At 40.3% G+C, this 24,462-nt stretch overlaps 5 protein-coding genes across 7 annotated transcripts; 3 read left to right on the top strand and 2 right to left on the bottom strand.

Moving 5' to 3' along the window:
• Window positions 1-72: 72 nt before the first annotated feature.
• On the bottom strand, window positions 73-11,562 carry LOC137583639 (uncharacterized). Its single transcript, XM_068298729.1, has 7 exons — window positions 11,444-11,562; window positions 10,558-10,997; window positions 9,678-10,503; window positions 9,215-9,310; window positions 958-1,129; window positions 452-890; window positions 73-383 (listed from the first exon to the last, which is right to left on the bottom strand). The coding sequence occupies exons 1-7, from the start codon at window positions 11,560-11,562 to the stop codon at window positions 73-75; spliced, it is 2,403 nt and encodes an 800-aa protein (XP_068154830.1).
• Window positions 11,563-13,619: 2,057 nt separating this feature from the next.
• PGRP-SA (Peptidoglycan recognition protein SA) lies at window positions 13,620-14,747 on the top strand. Its single transcript, XM_068298772.1, has 3 exons — window positions 13,620-13,933; window positions 13,999-14,117; window positions 14,185-14,747. Exons 1-3 carry the CDS (start codon window positions 13,647-13,649, stop codon window positions 14,373-14,375), a joined length of 597 nt encoding a protein of 198 aa, XP_068154873.1. The 5' UTR covers window positions 13,620-13,646; the 3' UTR covers window positions 14,376-14,747.
• Polr2A (RNA polymerase II subunit RpII215) lies at window positions 14,593-21,430 on the bottom strand. Of its 2 annotated transcripts, XM_068298770.1 has the most exons (5): window positions 21,336-21,430; window positions 20,995-21,235; window positions 18,368-20,611; window positions 16,048-18,292; window positions 14,593-15,964 (listed from the first exon to the last, which is right to left on the bottom strand). In XM_068298770.1, exons 2-5 carry the CDS (start codon window positions 21,073-21,075, stop codon window positions 14,862-14,864), a joined length of 5,673 nt encoding a protein of 1,890 aa, XP_068154871.1. In that variant the 5' UTR covers window positions 21,076-21,235; window positions 21,336-21,430; the 3' UTR covers window positions 14,593-14,861. The 2 variants fall into 2 exon arrangements, with proteins under 2 accessions (XP_068154871.1, XP_068154872.1); XM_068298771.1 differs by lacking the exon at window positions 21,336-21,430 and having other exon boundaries at window positions 20,995-21,237.
• Window positions 21,431-21,621: 191 nt separating this feature from the next.
• LOC137583429 (uncharacterized) lies at window positions 21,622-23,555 on the top strand. Of its 2 annotated transcripts, XM_068298461.1 has the most exons (4): window positions 21,622-21,714; window positions 21,809-21,915; window positions 22,020-22,417; window positions 22,485-23,555. In XM_068298461.1, the coding sequence occupies exons 3-4, from the start codon at window positions 22,030-22,032 to the stop codon at window positions 23,462-23,464; spliced, it is 1,368 nt and encodes a 455-aa protein (XP_068154562.1). In that variant the 5' UTR covers window positions 21,622-21,714; window positions 21,809-21,915; window positions 22,020-22,029; the 3' UTR covers window positions 23,465-23,555. The 2 variants fall into 2 exon arrangements, with proteins under 2 accessions (XP_068154562.1, XP_068154561.1); XM_068298460.1 differs by lacking the exon at window positions 21,622-21,714 and having other exon boundaries at window positions 21,743-21,915.
• A 381-nt stretch (window positions 23,556-23,936) lies between these two features.
• On the top strand, window positions 23,937-24,428 carry LOC137583638 (uncharacterized). Its single transcript, XM_068298727.1, has one exon. The coding sequence runs from the start codon at window positions 23,937-23,939 to the stop codon at window positions 24,426-24,428; it is 492 nt and encodes a 163-aa protein (XP_068154828.1).
• The last annotated feature ends 34 nt before the right edge of the window (window positions 24,429-24,462 follow it).

The raw sequence follows: 24,462 nt of genomic DNA, 5'->3' as shown, positions 1-24,462 counted from the left end.
TATATACCTATATATATATATATATATATATAGTAGACTTTAAGATAGTTGTTTTTGTTGCTGTTTTCGCGGTCAAGCCACTATATCGCTTCCCGGATTATATCCAAAATAATTCAAATTGAACTCATCGCTAAAGAGAACCTCCTCCTCTGATGGCTCCATTTGATGTTGGGACATTTGTATGCCCAATTCCATGGGGTCTATTTCGGTAATATAATATTGTGAATGATGATTCAGACCCAAGTGCTGCTGCTGCTGTTGATGATGATGTTGTTGCTGCTGCTGCTGGTGATGGTGGGAATGATGTTGCTGTTGGTTATGCTGCTGCTGGCGTAAAACACTTTCAGTCACCACGACATCTTTGTGTATGGGATTGAGATAGTCTTCTGAAACAGAGCAAACTTCAAATCAGTCAGCGATTCAAGAGAGATGGGAACCCTTAAGAACTTACCATTATCCAGCAATACATCTTGATAGGTACTTATAATGCTATTTACTGATTGCACTTCCACTTCTCGATGTATGCCATTTAATATTTGTCCTGCTGTTTTGCGTAACTCTTCGTCACTCAAAAGATCGTTGAAGGGCAAAAGTCTTTGATGTTGCTGCTGCTGCTGCTGTTGATGATGTGTTGCTGCGGCTGCTGTCGCTGTTGGCGATGTTTCGCCATGTTGCTGCAACATTTCTTGGGTCAGAGCAGCTGCTGCCACATTACCTTCATCATAGATGCAATTCGAGCTGGTGGATTGTGTTGTATTCTGAGGTGAATTGCATATTTGTTGTTGTTGCTGGTGTTGCAATTGTTGTTGCTGCTGCTGCTGCTGCTGTTGTTGCATACGTTCCCTATTAATTGACTCCATTTTGAAAAACAAATCCAAACGTTGCTTTTTCTGTAAGGTTGGAAAAACATATTGAAAATATCTTTTCGTGCTTTTTCTATGTGAAATTTTCACTTACATGCTCCCAGGCTAAAACATTTTCCGCTGAATCCCCACTAGATATGGCCCATAAATGTCCTGCACCTTGTGGTGCTTTCACTCCTTTACGGAAATGCGGATTTATTGATAGATTGTGCCGCACCGAATTCTTCCAGCGATCATCGTTCGATTTGTAATACGGAAAACGGTCGCTAAAAGTGGAATATGAATGAATGAATGTAATCAGTTGGAATCGTCCTAAACTAACTAATCTAAAATGTTGTACTCAATTTACTCAACTGCAATTGGTTGGTCTGAAGTTTTCTTGCCCTCCTTCCCCCCCTCCACCTCCCTTTTCAGGCCATTTTCTTTTTTGCTTTTTGTTTTTCATTTATTTTGACCAGTTGCAATTAAAGTTTCAACATGCGCACAGAACAACATAAGCCAACCCGGACAGGGACATGGACACGGACATGGAACACGTCATCGAACGACGGCACTGCGGCATACCCACACACACACACACACACACACACACACACGCACACACACACCACATCCATCTATCCATCCAGTATGTCCATACGGACAGCGGACTGGCACAAATTATGCGTCGTTTCGTTCTATTCTTCAGTCACGAACAGGCGATTTGGAAATGGAAACGAAAGAAAGAAAGCAAAAAAAAAAAAATGGAGTAGTAAAGCCCCCCGCCCCACCCATTAGGAAAAGCACCACGAATCCGACACAACCCAAAGAGATGTAAAAGGGAAACAACGAAGACCGGAAAGGACATCGCGTGCCTAACTTCTACTCACCGATGAACGACGAGAGTTTTTTTTTCTTCCTTTTTGGGGTAGGAGGAAAAATGGAAAGTATTTTACAGAGCGAGAGCGAGAGAGACACGCGCCGGGAAAAACCACCCCCACTCTGTCATTGGTTAAAAAATACAACAAAAAAATGGAAAAATAAAAAAGGAAAGAAATCCCATGTCCACGTCGTAGGCAAAAGCAATCCAATCCAAAACAACAACAACAACAAAGATTGAATATTTCAGCACGCGAGCCAAACGATTCTGATTCTGATTCCAATTCCTATTCCTATTCCTGTTCCTGTCTCCTCTCCATTCATTTCATTACATTTCGTTTTTGTCCGATTCATAAATGAAATGTAATGTAATGAAACGAGGAAGGAGTACATATGTACGTACAAAAAAAAGGACTACGGACTGACGCTTGTCTATTGAGACGAATGCGCGTTCCCGGGAACAACCTTAATGACCTCACCATATTGTAGGAGGACCTGCTGCACCATGCACTTAAACAGACACGCAGAACCTGGTCATGACGCATCAACATCATCATCATCATCATCATCATCATCATCATCATCGTCTTCATCAACTCAAATCAAATCAAATCAAACTAAAGGGGGCATGCCTCGGTGCTTCAAATTGCAGACTAACGAAAACTCCATGCAGTAAAAACTAATATCTAAAGTTCTAAACGATATAATATGTATAAGCTAATACCGATTTAAGTTAAGAGCTCTTTACAATTGAACTTTTCGGAACCAAAAATAATGATCATGATTTTAGTCTGGTAAAAAGGCATCAAAAGTCTTAGTTTAGATTTCACTTCAACTGTTTGGTTTTTACTTAAGACGTTTAAAATTATTAATGATTTGGCGTGATAGCATCTCAGGAATCAATAACCACGTCTAGCATGTGGGAAAAAGTGTCCCGTTCCATTTGACCATGAGGGTGCAAGAGAGAAGGAACTACAATGTGTCGCCTCTTCTTTCGACTTAACATAGTTTCGCTTAATCCGAATCTGTCAAAAACTGATACAAACGCCTGAACAGAGTACCGCGACTATTATAGGAAATTTTTGATAGAATTATTAACAGGACAATCTAAGATTAGATTAATTACGATTAGTTATTAAAACTGATCCGATAGATATCAGCTTTTTACCGCCAAAACCATTCCGTAACTGGGTAGAATCCGTTTTTCTCTGGATGGTCCGAGTATGCGTTGATTTATTCTTAATATATGTATTAACATATTTAGAGCGATAGTGTTTCGATTTGCCTATTAAAGTTATCAAGATAACTCGTCCTTCATATGGTGACTTTACACACACAATAACTAACTTTATGTGCTTACTCTCGACTCTCGATTCAAGACGGTAAAACATAATTTTTCTTTTTCGATCGAAGCTAAACACTTGATATTTATTGACGCCTCTTTCTTTTCATCAGATTGCTAAGAAGAAATCCTTTTTAAAAGGAGTTTGGGAAACAAATACGCTTTATGAAGGCAAAACTTAGGCGAATGCCTTTATAGACGAGTAGGAAGGTTGGTACAAGGTTGGCTATCTGATTTATCTAATTTTAAGGCATTGTCAGTAACTTTAAGCTATGTTTACCACCACCACTACCACCACAAGCACCCACCCACTTAGCGTTTTTCTTTTTCAAATAAGTACTTGAACATTTTCAGAAAATATTGCCTTTTGAATGGATACAATTTTTCGATAGTTTATAGTAGAACTGCATGTCTAGGAGGGTTTAATCACATGCAGCACCCAAATCGATGGGCCTAAAGGTTCATATAAATACATATATGTATGTATGTCGTTGGTCTCTGTGTGTGTGTATATAAATGTGTAATAGCCCTCCCCCAACCCTCTGGAACCCTAGACTCCTCCCTCACGATTCTCGTGCTGGCCTGTCGCACTTGTCGAATTGTCAACATTGTTTTACAATGGGAATGGGACTGCTGGGACTATTGGTGGGTGGGATAGGTTGGTGGTTGGCTGGCTGAATGGTTGGATGGCGAAGAAGAAGAGTGGAGAAGAGAGAGAGAGAGGGGGGGGGGGAAGAACATATATACATACATATATATCCGCTATCAACGTCGTCATCATTGTCAATGAATTGAATGACTGACTTCGTTCTACGTTGTGTGGAATGAATTGTCGAAATACACGGCATGCCCCCAGTTTTTTTTTTTTTGGTGCTTCATTATCCTAAAGACACCAACCCCAATCCACTCTTGCGATAGTCCACCCTCTCGCCCCCTCCTCTCCACACCATTTACGTCCCGGTCTCTGTAATGGTTATAATAATATATGCATATATGTATGTATGTGTAAAGTTGTGGGTCGGATATGAATTTCAGTTTCGGTTTCAGTTTTATGGCAATAAAATGTTTAATTTGAATTTGAAGATACCGAATTCAAGATACCCTGTATCTATATCTATCTTAAAAACATTTTCATATTGAATAGATTAATCAAACACTCGATGAAACGATCATGACCAACTATACGCTAATCCTACATATATCTTTGTAAGTACTATTACTCTCAAAGGATAACTAATGTACCCTGAAGACATACATACATACGTGTATACTGGGTAGATGGGCCAGGACCTGCTACAATTGACACATACATCGGCATGTATGGAGGTATGTAATATGACAATCTCATTGAAGAGAACTTTCCCGTTCGCCCAAATGCTTCAAGTTAAAGCAATTATTGCTAGTCCTTAGATTTTGATCAAATTTCAATAAATGGGTAACCGTCTATTGAAACATGGACTTAATAATAACAGGAATAGATAGTAAAATATGGTAAATTAAATCACTCAGAAAAACTCTGGACTATTCTAGTAATTTCTTACTCTTTCGCCTTGTTGTTGTTAGAATCAAAAGTAGTTTTCAATTTTCTCTTTCTTGTCACTTGTTCTACAGCTTCCTTACTTGCCGGCCAAAACTGTTTGGGAATTACAACAGATCACGCGAAAAGCGGAAAGCCCAGCTTCACCTTAGAAGTAAGCCAATTTTATATTCCCCATGGTACATGACTAAATTTCAGCTGCTTAATTATAAAATTAGATAATATGGCAAATACTTAATACGTAAACAGTTTGAAATTTTGTTAATTGACTGACAAATCATGTTTATGGGGGGTCTGGACGGCAGCACATACTGTCCACTCTGATGAGGCCCAAGAGGTCTATGATTGAGTTTCTGTCTCCTTCGTTTTGAAAGTTCTTGATTTTGTCTGATAGGCTAAATGGTCGCTGGATGGACTAGTTGGCTGGTTCGTTGGTTGGCTGGTCGTATCAGGGTGTGCCTGGCACGCAAACCGATTCTCTCGTTGCGATTCGCTCTCTCTCTTCTCTCCCTCTCTCTGTTTCACTCACCCTGTCTATCTGTCCTTTTCTTGCTTGCATGGAGCGATTCAATTTTTGACATGGCGGCTAGGAGCAAGGAGCCCCAGACTGGGCAACAGCCAACTACTTTACTTCTGGCGGTTTATTTCGAGTTCATTTATATATGTATTTTTGTATATTTCTCTCTCTGTGTGTGAGTGTTTGTATGTAAGTATTAATATATATGTAAATATACTGCTTCTACTTACTTTACTCAGTGCATAAATTGTTCTAAAAAAAATGTTCTTGTTGGCGTTGTAAATCAAATTTATGGATTTATGGCCATTCCACAGAAGGGAAGTTTTCTTCTTTATGTGTGTGTGTGTGTGTGTGTGTGTGTGTACTGATTTTCATTTATTTAATGAAAAAGTTTTTAAATGGAAAAAGAAAAGAGAAAAAGGGTTTTTAAACCACGCCCCCTCCATCACCACCCAATGCAATATTCAGCTATATTATGAGATTAAAGTGATAAGCCCAAAAATTGTAGAAATTTAAATTGGCAAAATATTCATAAATTTCTATAACCTTTGAATCAAAGCAAATGTATTCCCCAACATTCAAGCCTCTCTACAGCCTTAAGGCTAAAACTGGTTGGGAATTACAACTAGATCAAGTGAAACGAGGATACATCAATTTCATATTCCCCAATGCGATTTATTATAAAATCCAGAAATATGTCCCATACCTAATGATACAACCTCCTTATTACATATATGAAAGCTTTGGGCCTACTCGCATCGACAAAGACTTGTCTTAGGATATACAGGACATGATCCATATCATACTCGAAAATAATTTAGAAAATTATCTCAAAAATGTGATTTGAAAAAATATATAATATTTGAACTCATTGTCAGATCAATCTACAATACGTATTTACAATAATTTGATGAAATTGCCTTGCACCCTCTCCACCTCTCAGCACGCCTTCTGTTGCAGTGTCCTGTGCAATCGAGCATGATCCGCATCCAATAAACACTCAATATGCAATTCAAATTGACCGGAAGGGACATTGAATTCACCTAGCAGTGAGGTCTAAAATGCAATAGCCCCCGACCCTAGGCACATCCATCTAATTGCATGGGCATGGGCATGAGCATGGGCATGGACATGGGCATGTCAAACACCTGATCCGAAGCTGAATTGCTCCTGATGTATGCATTGATGCATGTAAAAGGTGTAGAAAGGCCGGAAAGACAACCCCCTCGGAACCCGCCAAACCCCAACTCCTGCAATTAATAATTATTGTGAAGCGTATAAATTTCATGGGCAATTGCCATGGCATATCAGGTAGTTCGTCAGGGTGTACAGAGAGAAGGAAGTGAAGGTTCGAGGGTCACAAGTCGCGTGGGTGACCCAAGTTGGTGGTAAAGTCAAGGCGCAGGCGCTATTTTTTTTAGTTTTTTTTTGCCTTGAACAGACGAGGACGTGACCATGGGCGTAACCCCTCTACCCCATGCCATCCTCCCCACCTTCAATTTACCCACAAAGTAAATTTGTGAATGGTTAATGAAAAGTTCCCCAAGAAGAAGGAAAACGGCAGAAAAAGTTCGATTGGGTCCTGCTGGCTCATTACATTTAATGAACAGTTTGATGGCTAACAGAGGGGCAGGGATGAGGTGGGTGGGAGGACGTTTGGTTTAGGACGAGAGTTGAGGGTTGCTCGGCTGTTTTTGGTCTTTAGTTTTTGTTTTTGTATGTGCATGTAAATTTATATAGGATATTTACACGCAACATTTGTAGCTGTGGCTTCAAATATTTACACTGATTCTACGATTCTACTATAAAAGACATAGACCCATCCATTCACCGACCTCTCTCCCCTCTACAGGTGCAGCCAGTTCGAAGGGTGAAGGGAATATGTGTGTGTGTGTGTGTGTGAAGGAATATGGGGACCAGGCCAAATTAATGAACCTTGAAAAATGTGTTAAAAGTTTTTTATTATTGTAGTTGAATTGATATTCTTCCTTTACTTTTTGATGAGACAGAGAAGGAGCTTTTTGGATATGAAAACTAGGTAATGACTGTAAGTTTGTATATATGTACATATATGTATATGTATGTATGTGTATGTGTTGTGAAAATATCGCAGACATTTGGAAAATCTATAAATATACATGTCTATACACACCCATCTCAAATCCTTTGCAAGCAATCAGAATGGATTTTAATAAGAAGTTTACAGAGAAATGGCTGCAGTTTCGATTAAACAATTTATATCGTAGATTTGCAGAACTGACTAATCAGTCAATAAACAATGAATAGTGTAAGAACATTCTTTTTCCTTAACAACTTTTGGTGATTAATTATATCGGCCTGGCCATTTAAAACAGTTACAAAGTACAATTAATTTATAGAAATTGTTAAAATTTTCACTACACTTTTTGTAGGAGGAATAGAGGAATAAAGTCCTGGAAAAAGGATTAGCCAAACAAATTTCTTTATGGGATTTTCTGGTTATGAAATCAAAATTGACAAAGCGAAACAAATTTGAGATTTTTAAATCACAAAGAATAAAGAAAAGTCAAGAAAGAGACTTCAATTAATCCAAATTTTAATAAAATTTAAAAGTTTAAGAGCTTTAAAAGTTTTCTTTGGGTAGAGAAAGAGAGAGAGACAGACATAGAGAGAGGGTATTAAAAATGAAGGATCTAATTTTTAGGTAAATTTAAACTTGGTTAGACAATTAACTCTACTTTGAATATAAAATTTAACAAATATTGATATCTTTTCAAATTCTGTTTTATTCTCTAATTCTTTGCTTAATTCAAATATATTTCTGGGCTTGGAAAATGTTCTTCTAATTTAAATAAATGTATCTCCAATGGGTTGAAAGCAGAGCTCATCAAAGGTGCATCATTCAATTTCAATTCATTTCATTTACTTCTTTGTGAATGAGTTACATATGTCTATACATATACCCCAAAAAACTTGAAAACCAAATTGAAGTCATTACAAATAACCTCAACTTGGCACATTTTTGATTCCGTGAAATTTAGGAAGATTTAAAGTCGTCTACATATTCAGTGAAGGATTAATGCAGCGTAGCCTGTGGCAAACCAAAAAACCTAAATATAAGTTAGCAGAATATCGATATTATTTTGAAACAGCATCACACGAAATTTTAAAGCGAAAACTTAGTTCTTAAAATGCATGTAAAAAGGCAAAAGTCTAACTTAAAATAAAGAAATGATTGACCAAATCTGTTCATTGCCATTTTTTGTATCGCTTGAGAAGATAACTTGATAATATTAGGGTAAGAAACATTTCAATTTGAAATCGTTTGAAATTTTGCACCAATAATGTGAACGATTTGCATGTCCTTGACGAACCTCCTTCTCAGAGAATTCTAGAATTAACTTAGCTCAGGAGTCGTAAGTAAATTTAGGACATCGATAAGGCCCAAAGGATTCTTATCCCTTTTAGTTAGTTTTCGTGTATTAAAGAAAAGATATAAACTTTTTGTAGCATACTTCTGGGCAGCAATTTGCGAATTTCGCTTCGCACAGGCAATTACATTCTTTACAAGGCTCCAAAGGAGAATTCTTAATTGGTTTCGAAAATACCCATCACTCATTGGCTCCTGCATATCTTTAATTTCCCTATTACAATCCCAATGCAATGTGTTTAAAACGATTGAAGGGTATATTTCTCTATGAGAAAGTGGTCTGAATTAATTCTGAAAAGGGACCAACAGGTTTTTTTTTTTTATTTTAAGCATTAACACTTTGATTTTGATTTTTAAATCGTTTCTTGATTATTCTATAGTGAAATTCGTATTGCAGATAGTTGTGTGTGGCTCAACTTGTTGAATGGATTAGCAACTATTTCCGATATCAACAACAACAAGAACAACAGCTCCTCTAAAACTGGCAATAAATTAACTTGTGATGTTCATTTTGCCACCGCATTTGTAACTCGTTTGTTGGTATTTTATTTCAATTGAAATGGCCCAAAGAAATGCCTAAGATTTTACATGGATTCGCATCCGGCTGTCAGTCCACAATCAAAATGGCGCCAACTGGCGTTTGGGGTGCCAGAATAATGAATAGGCTTAGTGGGTGGTGTGTACTTACGAGATCCATTGATATATACCCGACACCGTCAGTTCACCCTTATCCTCGAGGGCGTATTCGATGAGTTCCGTGTATGTAAACGGTGGTTTCTTTGGCCTGCTTGTTTTGCGGTGGTAGTTCGTAGTATTCGTTGGGTGGGTGGAGTGATTTCGGGGTATTCAGATTGGATGGGCCATGTGGGGATGGTTGGCATCGATTTGGTGGCGAGAACGAGAAAGCGGAAAAGAGAGGGAGAGAGCAAGCATATTAAAATGAGAATAGAAAAATAAATAGTATTATGTTAATTCAAAGTAGGTAAAATGATTCTTTTTGGCAAGATTTATTTTTAGATGGACAGACTGACCATCTTCAGAGTATTAGTTCTTCCAAACATGGTCCTAAGCACTTTAGTTTTGTGCTCTTAGGTGGATCCTTTTCGGAAATCACTTGTCAAGTTTTTAGATCAATGGGAATCTTTACTTACGCCTTGGATGTGGTATCCTCAACTACAACATGCTCAGCCACAATCATATCGTTGCCATCTAGTTCTGAGGTCACTTCCATCACAAGTTCCTCAAATTTGCGTCCCGTTTTATTGGTTACCACAACTGCCGCACCACCACCACCACCGCCTCCGCCGCAGCCTCCCCCATTAGTATTACTAACTCCGCCAACTAATCCTAGAGAAGTGTTTTGGGCTAAGCTCGAACAGTTTTTGGGTGAACGGGAACGTTGATGTTGCTGCTGTTCGATCATAGAACCGCAACTGGAGGCTGACACCGATACGGATGTGGGCGAATTAGAGCTACACGGCGATGTGCTATTGGGTTGAGTTCCAGTAATGCCGGCATTACTGGTTATATCCGTAACATTGGCATTGGGATGATGATGATGATGATGGCCATGGACTCGACCAACATCCGGCGACAGATGTGGAAACTCATCGAACTTAAAATTGAGCAGCCATGATAGATTCTTATCCTCGAAATCCGGTTCCGATTCGCTGCTAGTGGTAGTGGCCATCGAATTCAGTGAAATGCGCCTCCGACTCGAGGGCATTTGCTTTTGAGGAACTAGAAAACTTTGATTCTGGCTTGAAGCCTGAGCCTGGATTTGCGACGACGATGGATTTGTGGTGGATGTAGTGGATGTGGTTTGACTAGCTATTGGTGGTGGTGTTACTGGCGTCGCTGCCACCGGTAACGCGGGCAGGGAAGCATTTAACGATGATGACGACGATGTCGATGATGTCTGTAGGCCAGAATTATAACGATGATCGAGTTCTAGTAGCTCGCCCGTTTGCCAGGATTCTGTCCCAACACCAACACCGACAACAACACCACCACCACCACCACCACCACCACCGCCAGTTGAATCATCAATAGTCGACGCACTGGGATACGAAGCACTGGGCACTAATAGACTATTATCATAGGCGAAGAGGTCATTGATAAATGACGACGATGAGCCGCCACGTGAAACTGGTGCATCGAGGTGAAGGTGATAGCCAACCAAATCGTTGCCGGAGCCGGTATCATATTCCACCAGACGTTTCTTCCAAGGATTCGTTTCGATTTGCTGATTATCATAGGGTGATGCTGTTGTCGTCGTTGTTGCTGTTGCCGTTGCTGTTGCAGTCGTCGTTGTTGTAGCTGACACCACTTGCTGTTGTTGTTGCTGCTGCTGCTGCTGGTGGTGTTCCAATTCTATTTCACATTTTCGTTTTAAAAAACTATAATCACATTGACCTTGCGGATTATTGCTGCCTGAATTTTGAGTTATAATGCCGCTAACCGTTGCAACGCTATTGACAGGCATATTGACAATCATGCCTCAAAAACGACACCGACAAATTTCGCTCACGTGTCACACACACACACACACACACACACAGAATATGCAAAAAAAAATAAATATATATATACGTATATATGTATATATGTTAAACTAAATTTGTTCCTAATGTTGTAGTAGCTCCGCTTTTTAGTTCCGTCTCGAGCAGCAACTGTTTACAGAATGTCATGCCTCTGAGGAACAGAATACTGTGGAAAAGTGGAACGGCAGCAAAGCTTTGCAGAAATACTGCTGCGCTTGCTCAGGTTCCTCTCTCTCATTACCCTTGCGCAGTCAAACAGAAAAACAAAAAAAATACATTCAAAATACATACGAATATACGAAAATACGAAACTATCGACAAATGTCCCCATCAAAAAGCCATACACTTCCACTGCCAACACGGCTACTCCATACCATGCCACCATCACCACCACCACCACCACCACCACCACCACCACCATCACAGTCACCATCAACTCCACCTTCACTTGCCAATCCCTCGATGCGGTGCGGTGCAACAGTACAAGCACCATGTGCTGGTTCTGCTTGGTCGCTCTTCTGCGGCGCTAATATAATCGAACATGTGCGTCGACCGTTAGCCTGGTCCAGGACTCAGCTCAACGACCATTCAAGCGTCTAATCGACGTTTTCACAATCGCTCCTTCGCTCCTTGGCCCTCCCTTCACCCTTTCTGTTCATAGTTATTAAACAGGTTCCAAAGAAGACGCACATGAGATAAGTTATAGGCTCCTTTCCACATACAAATGTATTCCTTAGTTTAATCTCCATATACATATGTACACATACATATATCTGTGTATTCTTGCGATCTCTTTTTAAAATTTAACAAAACAAACATCTAATCCTTAATACCATCTACTAAATATATGTACTTTTTTATGGAAAATATGGCAAATATCAATCTTAGCGAATACTGAGAGCAGATCCTGCCAAAAAAAAATGCGATTCGAATTTGTCGGGATTCAAAACGTTGATTAAACAAGCAATTTCAAATGTTTTTGGATTTGGATTCTTAAACTTTGTAGTCTCTAGAAAAGAATCTTTAAAATATTAAATTTTGTAAGTTTTAATTGGAGCTGTAGAAACAGTATGAAAATAATACATGAATTTTTACAGTTGCTCAAAAACTGACAAAAATGTAAATTCTCATACTAAACAAATACAAAAATGTCCCTTATTGATAGGCAGAAAAATCTATCCAAATTTTATCCGATTTTAATGAAAAATATGTCATTCGACGGGAAATTCAATTCACGTTCTTTCGTAGTTCAAGGAAAAAAGGACTTTAGTACAAACTAGTGCCGTAAAATAGCCTCGCCCAAAGGACCAAAAGTTTCTATACAAAATTCAGATTTTCTATGTTCAAATGAACCTGCCGAAAAACGGAATAACCTAAGAAGTTCATTTTTACGGTTCGTTTTCTGAATACAATTATTCCATTAAGTTACTTAGGAATCGAGAATATCAGAATCCAAATCCTGTGCAACGACTTATGCATTACTTTATCCTGTATCCTATAACTGACGAAATATATAATGCCCGGTATATAAATAATTTCGTAACCTTTTAAAACTTAAGAGTTATGAATTCAATAATACTGACCATTAATTAAATTATTTCATTATTTGTTAAGGCTTTAATCACACGTTTTAACATACATGGCCACATGAAGGTCTTAGAATAAAATTTACCAAGCCTAAAGCCAAACATGGCCTAATGGAATCTGCATTTGTTATAGATCAAGACTATGATCATATATTTCTATATAAACTGTATAAACTTGTATTTGAGTTAACAATATTTGAAACGAAGTGAATGAATTGAATGACTTCTAAAGTCGATTGCAAGTGAATGAGAGTGAAACGAATCAAAACGAGTTGAATGATGAGAATGTAAGACAATTATTCGATTTCATTCGACTTTTAATTCTGATATTCGTATTTAGTATTTATCTTTTTATTTTTCAAATACAAATTACTATATGGTTGAAACAGTCTAAACCATCTGCTCAGTGGGGACATACTCATGTTTTTTGTTATTAGATAGCCTTATTTGTGCCAACCAAAATAAGACAATTCAAATAATTCAAATGATTCAAGTGCCTTAGAACATTTCGATGCATTGACACTCATTGTCATTCATATACCAGAGTTATTCACAGAGTCATTCATTTAAATTCAATTTGAATTGATTCATCAGCTCTCGCTTGATTTAAATCGGCCTTGACCGAACTCATAATACCCTTATACCAGTTTAACAGGGGACTGGTCTGCAAACCAAAGTTAGTGGACTCCAATTGGGAATATTTCCGTTTTACGTCATTAAATCTTTGTGATTTAAATGCCTTTGTTAAGTTCCATACAACAAACGATTTCTGAGAATGAAAAGAAAAAGTATTCGTGCTAATGCCAATGGGATTCCCTGCGAAATGCGAAACTAGTTTTTGTACCCAACCCAACCCACTCCAATCGCAATGAGATCGTATGAGGGAACAACCGAATGAAATACTAAAGCACTTCGGGAATAAATATGTGATAAGACAGAAATAAACAAAAACTAAAGCCGACAGTCCGCAATCAGCTTTAGAATAGAAGAGATGCTCTCGGTGTATTTGCCCCTGCTGATCCTGGTCATCGCTCAGGTCCAAAGCTATCGGCCGACGACGACTGATGGCAGATCTTGTCCCCAGATCAAATTGAAGAGTCAATGGGGGGGCAAGCCTCCGCGCGGTGATCTCTACTACCAAGTGCGTCCCATACGATTTGTGGTTATCCATCATACTGTTACCTCCGAGTGTGCTGGCTTTCTGGAATGTGCGGAAATACTACAGAATATTCAAAGTTATGCACAGAACGAATTGAACTACAATGACATAAGCTACAAGTAAGGTGGAGTAAGGGGGTGGTAAATGATAAGCTTTATATGTATTCATTTTGATGCTCCCTTAGTTTTCTCATTGGCAACGATGGTGTGGTCTATGAAGGCACCGGATGGGGCGTCCGTGGAGCCCACACATATGGCTATAACGCCAATGGCACTGGCATTGCCTTCATTGGAAACTATAGCAGTATGTCCATCTCTGCAATTGGAATTACCATTACTTGTTATTGTTTTTACTTGTCTCCTTCTCCTAGATAAACTTCCCTCGCCTGCAGCTCTGAAAGCTGCCCAAAAACTCTTGATTTGTGGGGTTAAACAGGATGAGCTTAGCAATGATTACGCTCTAATTGCCGCTTCCCAGGTCATTACCACCCAGAGCCCGGGACTGATTCTATATAATGAGATACAGGGGTGGCCCAATTGGGTTTCCGATCCACAAAAATAAATGTTAATAATCAAATAAGAATATGCAAAGATTTGTTTCCATCTATGGATCCAACTTGTATATTTTTTTTTTTGTTTTTGTTGGTTAAACTTACATAATTTTTTTATTTTTTTTTTAGTCTTTTTTTATATATTTTGGTTTTGCAATAATTTACAAAATCTTTTTGCTTTTCATATTGTTTATGCAATTTGTGGTCATAAAAATATATATGTATATATATGATCTAGAATAACTAATATTTAAAAACATTCTATGTGTGTGTGTGATAATAACATTTTAAATTTAGTATATATATATTTGTATATGGTATATCTGCTGGATTTAAAAAGGAGATATTTCAAATATATATGTATATATATATATGTGTGAAAATCTTCAAAGTGTGTTTTTTTGGGCGAATAAATTGACTTAAAATTTGAAAATCAAAATATTTGGGATAGAAAAAAATAAATGGAAAAAAAATAAACAAAGAAATTTACTAAAAATTTAATCGTCACTCTCCTCAAATGTGGGACTGCTTGGCGAGTACGCGGGGCTTGTGGGACTATAGTGAGAGGGGGCTGTCGGGGAGTACATGGGCGATGTGGGTGAATAATTTCGTGCCGTTGGCGTATAGGTTGGCGATGTGGGGGAATATTTTGTGCTACTTGGTGAATAGATCGACATATTTGGAGAATACCGTGGACTTGTGGCGGAGTATGTCGAACCAGTCGGACTGTATTGATTGGAGGGCGAATGCTGCGGCGAGCTTGGCGAATAGAGCGGTGAAGTGGGTGAATATTTGGGCGAAGCGGGGGAATATTGCGGCGAGCCAGGTGTATATTGTGGGGAGCCGGGCGAACCATCGTACGATGGCGATGGAGGCGAATATGTCGGTGAAGTCGGCGAGTATTTGACGCCGGTTTGCGAATACGCTGGCGAAGCGGGTGAATAATGCGGAGATGCCGAATAGTTTGGAGAGGTCGGCGAATAGGAGGGCGTGACCGGGGTATAGTTCGGGGAGGTTGGCGAATATGACGGCGACGTGGGTGAATAACAAGGAGAAGTCGGCGAGTACGAAGGCGACGAGGGTGAATATGACGGAGAAGTGGGCGAATAAGATGGCGAATTCGGTGTGTAATTTGACGAGGACGGCGAATACGCATTTCCCGGTGAGTACATGTTACTGCCACTGCCGGCAAACGATGGACTCGACTGGAAATTTGACGTGGGCGAGTAAACTGGCGATGTTGGTGAATAGCCCGACGATGAGGGCGAATAGCCAGTGGATTGTAGATTAAAGTTGGGCGTTGTCGACGCGTAACGTGGACTAGTAGCCGCATATAGCGGTGAAGTCGGTGAATAGTTCGGACTCGATGGTGAGTAATTGGGTGAAGCTCCACCACTTGGTGAAGAGGCTGTATAGTTTGGTGAAGTAGGTGAATACGACGGCGACACACTGGGCGATGTGGGGAAATATGGTGACATTGAGGGACCCGGTGAACTTGGCGAGGATCCTGGATGTGCCGGTGACCAACTGGGTGACATGCCAGAGGCATCTGAGGCTGCAGCCGGTGAGAAACTTGGTCCTCCCGGAGTCATGGCGCTGGCTGTAAAGTTGAAAAGAAAGAAATTAAACGATAATTAGAGTTAAGAAAACAACCGGCAATAAAATCTAGTGGCTGTCACTTACCATGTCCTTGCGGAGAGAAGTACCTCGGTGTATTACAGTTCACCCAAGGTGTCATTGGCGGTGTCATGCTAGGCGTTGAACCGCCTCCAATAAACATGGCAGCGCCGCCCAACATTGCGCTGCCCAGTGTATTCGGTATCTCAATGCCAAATCGACATTTTTCGGCATCGAGCAGCAGATCGAAGCATCCTGTACCCATTTTGGGCAATTGACCCATTATAATGTTTTCAGAAACACCGCGCATAGGATCAGTTTCAGCATGAGCGGCAGCGTCCATTAGCACATCAACCGTCTCCTCGAAGGAACATCTCATCAGAGCACCAGTGTCCTGTCGATTGATGCCGTGACGTGTGATGGCCATCAAATGACCCTTGGCTGTCATAACATCGCACAGCAGAGCCAAATGCCGATAGTTCACGTAAAGACCATAAAACTGCAGAACCGCATTCATTTCCTTTTCAACCGATTTACGCACAGCTTCAATGCCCAGCACTTGGAATATCTCACAAATGTCGTTCGATGAGGTACGTATGGGATCCACATCCCGTTCGGATAGAACTTTCATCATGGATGTACCATCAGTTTCCAATAGCCATTCACCAATTGCCTTGAACTCTCCCGTTTCGGTTATAACGATACGTTTCTTGCTATCGGTTTGCGGCAAATGCATATACACCTTACCAATAGCTTCGATACCCTGCAATGTCATATCGGATAACATATTGGCCTCGATGCAACGCAAGAACATATCATCTTCCATCTTATCGACGGCCTCATCTTCGTCCTGGAATTTGTTCTCCTCGTTATTCATAATACGAATTCGTAGGACCAATTTGTCGGCATTGTCGTCATTGAAAATACAATTCAGATCCTCGCCGAATCCGACATTAATCTTCTCAGCAATCTGTTCCATAGTTAATTTCTTATCTGTCATCCGTTTTCGGTCCAATTCTATACGCAGCAGCCATGGTGATATGCGAGTAGGATCGAAATCTGGCATTTCATAGTAGACATTAACAAACTCTTGATCTTCCGATATCACCGTACGCTGAGGATCAGGATCGTAATAAATGGCCGTGTTGGCAGTGACCTTACGCAATGTGGTATGCTCCAAGCGGCACAAAACATTCTTAGCCTTCTCAGCATCGCGGGCAGCTCCTCCTGTGAGAAACACAGTTAGAGAAGGAGCCTTTGGTTTCTTGGATATATTGATAATCTCCTTGAGACGTGGCACACCCAGTGTTACGTTCTTTGATGACACACCAGCAAAATGGAAAGTGTTCAATGTCATCTGTGTGGCGGGCTCACCCAAACTTTGGGCGGCCAAGGCTCCAACCATTTCACCTGGATTGGCCTGAGCCTGTTGGAAACGTGTCTCGATTTCACCGATCAACCACTCGAAGGCCTCCGTCGAAAGACGAAACTCTTCGGACACGTATTTTGTGCAAAGCGTCGATCTAACCAGGCACTGGAATAGCAATGTGGCATTCTCATTAGCCTGCTTAGAGATACGATCATTGCCCGTCACAATGACACAACGTTCCAGGAGCCCTCTAACACCCTTGATCACACGCATGGGCGACAAATCCGTGGGCAGACGCTTATTTATATGAAAAATCTTCTGCACATTCCATATCATACGCTGCAGGTTGCAAGGCAAGACAACCTTAGAATCACCATTCGGGAATATTTGACGCAAACTGTCACGATCCACTACCAGGCGATCCCATTCGGATTCCAATTCTTGTATGGCATCACTGCTGTCGGTCATCTCTTTGATCACCTCATCGGTGAAAACTTTGCGCATATAACGTTCATTGGTCCAATCGAATTTGAAGCGTTTCTCGAATGATTTGTTTGAAAGCTTGACCGTGGGCATATTTTGGAACTCGACCAATTCACCGCAAAGCCCATCTTCGCCGTAACGCAACTGAATCAACTGACCCACAGAGTTACGCACAGTTCCATCATAGTTGACCATAACCGACTCCATAGCTTTGATCAGACGACGTTGGATGTAACCAGTTTCGGCTGTCTTTACAGCGGTATCAATCAGACCTTCACGTCCACCCATGGCATGGAAATAGAATTCGGATGGCGTCAGACCGGCCAGATATGAGTTCTCCACAAAGCCGCGAGACTCGGGACCGTAATCGTCCTTAATGAAATGTGGTAAAGTACGCTTTCGGAATCCGTATGGTATACGTTTGCCCTCAACGTTCTGTTGGCCCACACAAGCAATAACCTGGAGAAAACAAAGCAAAATGATTTGTAAAAGGTTCCACCCACCTAAATATATATGTATTCAATGCTGATCTACCTGAGAGATATTAATGTTAGAACCTTTGGATCCGGACACCACCATAGCCTTTAGATTGTTGTATTCTGTGAGGGACTTCTTGGCTGAACCACCAGTTTTGTCACGAGCATCGTTCAAAATACGATTCACCTTATTCTCGAATGTCTGACGCAAGGTATTACCGGGCGTGGGATCCAGTTCCATATTGTGGGCCTTTTGGATAACGTTTATGACATCGTCTTTGGCCTTCTTGATGGCCATTTGGATCTCGTTATATGTCTGAGGATCAGCAATGGTATCACCAATACCAATACTGTGACCCTCGAGGAGTAACCAATTATTAATGACGGTCTGAATGTTACCATAAAATCGTCCAGCAATATCGTGACCCAATTCCAGGAAACAGATATGCAACAAGGATCCAGCTGATGTACCCAAAGTCTTTTTACACAAGATACCCATAATGAGTTCACCATGCTCGACCATTACTTTGGTATCTCCCGGTGATATCCATTTATATGGGCCATCATCCTCCTCATCGGGATGCGTAGAATGAGTGCGTATCATATTGACATTGCCGGGTATAATGAGCGAGAATATCTGCTTGCCCGTCCACATGGGTCTTGGCTTAAGAATGCAAGGCTGAGGCATTTTACCATCCCATGTCGGCAGGAACATCAACAAGTTCATCATTTGCTCACGGGTTATGAAGACATCACGTTTGGTCATTTTACGAACTGCAGTCAGTGTATCCTGTACAATACCCATTACCGGCTTATTGGCCTGTGGGGTAATAATCTGTCTGGGGGTTATGTGGATATTTTCGACCTCGGCACGTGTTTCCATCGACTGAGGGACATGCAGATTCATTTCATCGCCGTCAAAATCGGCATTGTAGGGCGAAGTACAAGACAAATTCATACGGAATGTGGACCAGGGTAAGACTTTAACACGATGCCCCATCATACTCATTTTGTGCAATGTGGGCTGACGATTGAATATAACCAAATCATCATCACGTAGATGTCTCTCCACTTTGTAGCCGCATTGCAGATGCAAGTCCGAGGATTTGGGATGAAAACGCAAATCAATACGTTCACCATTATCTCTTACTATATACTTGGCACCCGGATATTGTGAATTACCACGACGCACCAGCTCCTGCATTCGATCAATATTAAAGGGAGTCACCAATTCCGGGAACGTTAAGTTCTGGGCTATGGAACGTGGGACGCCAACCTGATCGATACGCAAATTGGGATCCGGAGTGATGACTGTACGTGCAGAGAAATCCACACGTTTTCCCATCAGATTACCTCGAATACGTCCCTCTTTACCCTTTAAACGTGCTTTGATGGCTTTGAGAGGTTTACCGGACTTTTGCATAGCCCGAGGCATTCCAGGCATATCGTTATCGACCAGAGTGGCGACATGGAATTGCAGCATTTTGATATTCTCCTGAATCACATGAGCCGCTGCTCCACTGGCCTCATTCTTGCGGAGTTCATTATTTGCCTTTATAATATCGGCTAATTTATGGGTTAAATCATCTTGATTCTTAGCTGCTCCAAACATAACAACAGCCGGACGAACGGCCAATGGAGGTACAGGTAATACGGTAACAATCATCCAATCAGGTCGAGCATACTTTGGATCCATGCCCAATATGAAGCACTCCTCATCGGTGATATGTTTCAATATCTCCCAAACACGTTCCGCCGAAACAATGATCTTTTTCTCTTGTGACGCTTCGGCCACCTGTTTCCATTCGGCTGTTAGATCAAGTCCAGTTCGTCGTATCGATGGCTGAAAATTTCCACAACCGCCATGGCCGGGTTTCTTGTTTGGATCAGGTTGTTGATTCTCCTTCGTCATGTCCATGTCTTCACCGCCCTCGCAAATGGTCTTGCCCTTGCATAAATCATAGACATAGGCCAAGCGTTTACGTGGCTGTCCCTTTGATTTCATCACAATTTCCTTGATTTTGGGATTGTGCGGCGAGACAAGCATTTTTGAGCAGTAAAAACAGACGCAGCGTAAGATTTTTATGGTTTTCGTTATGAATCCAATGTGGAAAACAGGTTTGGCCAAATCGATGTGACCAAAATGGCCCGGACATTCTGTCATATTGCCGGCACAGGTCTGACAACGAGAAGTGCGATCAATTACACCCTGGCGAGGATCCATAAGGCCACCCAATTTGGGACGACCGCCCTCCATGGTCTCTGCAAATTGCACACCGCCCTCGGTTACAGACATCCGGCGCTGTCAAAAGAATGTAAAAAACAACGAATTATGTACCATATATAAAGTATCTTTTTTTTTAATCTAATCGAAAAAGCACACATATGTATAAAATAAATACAAACAATATAGTCTATAAAAATAATAATACCTATAATAGATAATAGATTTCGCCCTTTCATGAAATTGTTATTGCATGGGTCAAAATATATTTATCATATAAATATTTCTACATAGATACATATAACGCATCAGCTACATGGCCGAAAAGATAGGATTATAAGATACGGTGTTAGGAGGTTCGGGTTCTGTTATTAGCGTCGAGTTTTTTTTTTATATTTTGTTAAATTTTCTTTGTATTTTATAATTTTCAATATGGCGTCAAAGTGAAATTTTGCACTCACAATTTCATCGGGTGATAAAATGCCAAACTGTACGCGCTTCACCTGGCGCAAAGGCGCTTTGGAATCTGTTGTGGTACTCATTGCGAATTGCAATCCGTTATATCCGTTGAAGACGTCGTCGACACACAGGAACTAGCCAGCCAGCCAGCCACTTAGTCAGCCACAAATGAGGTTTTTTTTGCACGCGCGCTTCCTCCTAAGGTGCGCGAGTGAGACGGCGCCACACACTATCACTCCCAAACTGCTTGATGGTGAAATAAAACAAGATACACAAATTTTATAATTAATAAATATTTTTAATAAACTGTTAGCATCAACTGCCAAACGGTAAACAAACATACGTTTCGTTAACAATTTTACACAAATATTTTCACTCTTTTTTCCGCGTTTTTTTACAAAACGAGACGCAAGCAATGCAACGCTTTTTTTTATTTGGCCACTTTAATATAGAGGTGGAAAACTCATCGATACCAATTGTCGACTTACCGATATTCTACCTCTGCCAATCGGACATGTAGATAGTTATCTACTTAGAAAGCTCCGATAACAATAATTTCTTATCAATGTTTACCGGTTATCTGATTTTGTTTTCATACCCTTTAAAGGAGTATGTGTAAAACGCCAAGATGTATGCAACAGCCCAAAAGGAAGCATCGATCAATACGTTTAAGAGCAAAAGAGTTGGGACCCTCGGCATCGTTTGTTGGCCTTTCGGCCCAGGTAGGGTATTTGCCAGTCGGGTGCCCTTCTTACTTGCAGAATTGATTGTATTTTTTTGTTTGTTTGTTAATTTGTGCATGACTTTGCATAGTAGCCTGACGTGTACTTTAGATTTGATTTGAATTGATTACGGGATTTGATTATAAAAGAGCGTTGATCAACTCGATGCGTTTCAGTTACAAAAAAAGCCAATTGAATAAGGTAAGAGGTTGCAGCTTAAACGCATTAACACACCCGCCGGCTAACTTTCTTTCTTATACCCTCTCTCTCTCTCTCTCTCTCCCTCATCCTCTTTCTCTCTCTAGGTAATGCATAATGTCGACGGTGGAGCAACAAGTGGCCTACATTGAAAAATATGTCATTTATGACATTTTAAAATACTTTGGCAAAGACTATACCGTAGTTTCTCATACCGTCGATTTCACCAATGGCATCGGATTCATGTCGACTCTGTACACAGTGGAATTGAAGCTGCAGCTTGATGAGCGAATTGAAAATAAAACCCTTGTGGTTAAATTTATGAAGGGTTCACCGGAGTTCCGTGAGACTAGTAAATCATACACCCAATTTGCTAATGAAATATACGCATACGCTGAAGTATTGCCGGCATATGAGCATCTGCTGCGGAGCAGTCATTTGAATACGGATATCGTGTCCGAATTTGTGCCACGTTCCTTTTTGGCCAAATTTGGTGTACTCGACAGTGGGTATCCGTAATTGGTTTGCCCTAAATTATTGGTAATCCTCAATTTACATTGCTATCGTTTTAGATCTGAGCACCGATCGTGAATCTGTGCTGGCCTTAAAACATCTGAAAAATGATGGCTATACACTCGAACCGAGTCTTGCACTGCGCCGAGATCAGCTAGAAGCAATGTGCGCCCTTGTTGGAAAATATCATGCTCTTGGCTATGCCACACGCATATTGCAACCGCAGGTGCATGAACGGTTAAAATCGGGTGTGGTACCTCTGCAGTTTACAACGGCGGAAGGGCAGCCTCCCGGTGTCTATGATGTGTTGCATGGTGTGGCCTTTGCTCGATTCTTTGAGTATTATGAACGTCAAAAATCCATAGAGCAAGATTCGGGATTGGACGCTGCCTTGAAACGGCTTAAAGAAAAGTATTTAGACAAACCGGCTGAATTGCTTGAACGCATACGAACCCAATCCTGTGATGAGTCTCAACCGGATAGCTATTTCAGTACCATTCTTCACGGCGACTATAACCGGAATAATGTTCTATTCCACTATGGACCGGATGGCAAGGTCGATAATATAAAAATGCTTGATTTCCAGGAGCTCCGTTTTAGTACGATAGCCCTTGATCTAAGTTTCTTCATGTACATGAATATTCCGTTCGATCAACGTTCAACGTTTTTCCCACAACTCTTAAAGTATTACCATAAGAATGTGTATGAAATGTTGGAGCTAGTCCTTCAACGCAATCAAGGTGAAAATTCTCTAACCAAGGACCAGGTGGATCAATATTTATCAAACTACAGTTTTGAACGTTTTCAATCTCACTTTAAGCGTTATGCCTTTTATGGTGTAATGATCTGTATGCATTTTTTGCCCTGGCTACTCGCTGAGAAAGCGGAATGTGATAAACTTTCTTATCTATTTGAAACTAATATGCATGGACCAGAATTTTATCAGTTATCAATTGATATTGCTGGAGACGCAGCAAATCAAGAGATATTCAATATTGTGCGACATGCCTACGAGCAAGGATACATGGATGAGATCTAATACTATGTATGTATATGTACACCTATTAAAATTACTTCATATATGCCACAATAGTTATGTATTCAAAAAATAAACAAAATACAACACACGATACACATTGGAATGACTGTAATGGTTGAGTGAATATCATTTTGTTTCTATCATTTACAATTAGAGTGCAACTCCTCATTTTAACCTGCCCTTGATTCAGGTTGACAAACAAACAAACAAATGTGGATGTATATATGTATGTAAACCGTGTATCACCATGGCTAACACACTTAAACGACGTAGATACATACGTGTGTCAGACATTTAGACAATAGCTGCTATCACAACAATATTTATAAACCCCCCCAAAAAAAAAAGGGGCTTAAATTATTTGCACAACTGTTAAGCCTATTGTCTGCTATCGTTAGAGTCTATAAAGGAGTGTATAATTTTAAAATTCTGTTTTCCAAAACAGTTAAAGTTCAGCTTTGAGCCAAGCAAAATGCGTTTCATGCTAGTTGTGACCTTATTTTTGAGCCTAAGTTTAAGTCAAATTAATGCGGTCAAAACTAAGTACACTATAATTGAGAAGGAATGGTCTTGGGAAGAACCCTTAGAACATAGTGACGTTGATATTGATGATGATAATGATGATGTTGATTATTATCAGGACCATAATAATATCCATAGAGCGATTCATGATGAATCTTTTTCTTCCTCATCACCAAACGGCAATCTCGACAGTGAAGAGGAAGATGACTGGGAATTTGTTGCCAAAAATGGTAATAATATCGATGCCGATTCGGAGAATGAAGAGACTTGTGAATATAGCTGCCCTCGGTATTATCGACCCATTTGTGTGCGACGTAATGGTGAATTGATTACTTTCTCTACTCCTTGTGAGTTTCACAATCAATTGAGGTGTGCTAGTGTACATAAACGTCAAGGAAAATCAGTGCCCAGTTATCAATATCTGTACAATGGTGCTTGCTAAATAAAACATAGTAAAGATGCCAAAAATACACTTT

The sequence above is a fragment of the Drosophila tropicalis genome, unplaced genomic scaffold (genome assembly GCF_018151085.1).
Source record: "Drosophila tropicalis isolate 14030-0801.00 unplaced genomic scaffold, ASM1815108v1 contig_867, whole genome shotgun sequence".
Classification (NCBI taxonomy): Eukaryota; Metazoa; Arthropoda; class Insecta; order Diptera; family Drosophilidae; genus Drosophila; species Drosophila tropicalis.
Note: the sequence above shows the minus strand (reverse complement) of the source record. Positions and strands in the feature narration are given on the sequence as shown.

Coding starts and splice junctions, on each gene's coding strand:
- LOC137583429 (XM_068298461.1), top strand. CDS start 22,030: ATGTCGACGGTGGAGCAACAAGTGGCCTACATTGAAAAATATGTCATT. Junction 22,418..22,484: donor CAAATTTGGTGTACTCGACA/GTGGGTATCCGT, acceptor CTATCGTTTTAG/ATCTGAGCACCGATCGTGAA.
- PGRP-SA (XM_068298772.1), top strand. CDS start 13,647: ATGCTCTCGGTGTATTTGCCCCTGCTGATCCTGGTCATCGCTCAGGTC. Junction 13,934..13,998: donor TACAATGACATAAGCTACAA/GTAAGGTGGAGT, acceptor ATGCTCCCTTAG/TTTTCTCATTGGCAACGATG. Junction 14,118..14,184: donor CTTCATTGGAAACTATAGCA/GTATGTCCATCT, acceptor TCCTTCTCCTAG/ATAAACTTCCCTCGCCTGCA.
- LOC137583638 (XM_068298727.1), top strand. CDS start 23,937: ATGCGTTTCATGCTAGTTGTGACCTTATTTTTGAGCCTAAGTTTAAGT.
- LOC137583639 (XM_068298729.1), bottom strand. CDS start 11,562: ATGGTGCTTGTACTGTTGCACCGCACCGCATCGAGGGATTGGCAAGTG. Junction 10,998..11,443: donor GTGGTGGTGATGGTGGCATG/GTATGGAGTAGC, acceptor GCCTGTCAATAG/CGTTGCAACGGTTAGCGGCA. Junction 10,504..10,557: donor TATTGATGATTCAACTGGCG/GTGGTGGTGGTG, acceptor GTGTTGGGACAG/AATCCTGGCAAACGGGCGAG.
- Polr2A (XM_068298770.1), bottom strand. CDS start 21,075: ATGAGTACCACAACAGATTCCAAAGCGCCTTTGCGCCAGGTGAAGCGC. Junction 20,612..20,994: donor TTTTATCACCCGATGAAATT/GTGAGTGCAAAA, acceptor TTCTTTTGACAG/CGCCGGATGTCTGTAACCGA. Junction 15,965..16,047: donor CTTCTCTCCGCAAGGACATG/GTAAGTGACAGC, acceptor TCAACTTTACAG/CCAGCGCCATGACTCCGGGA.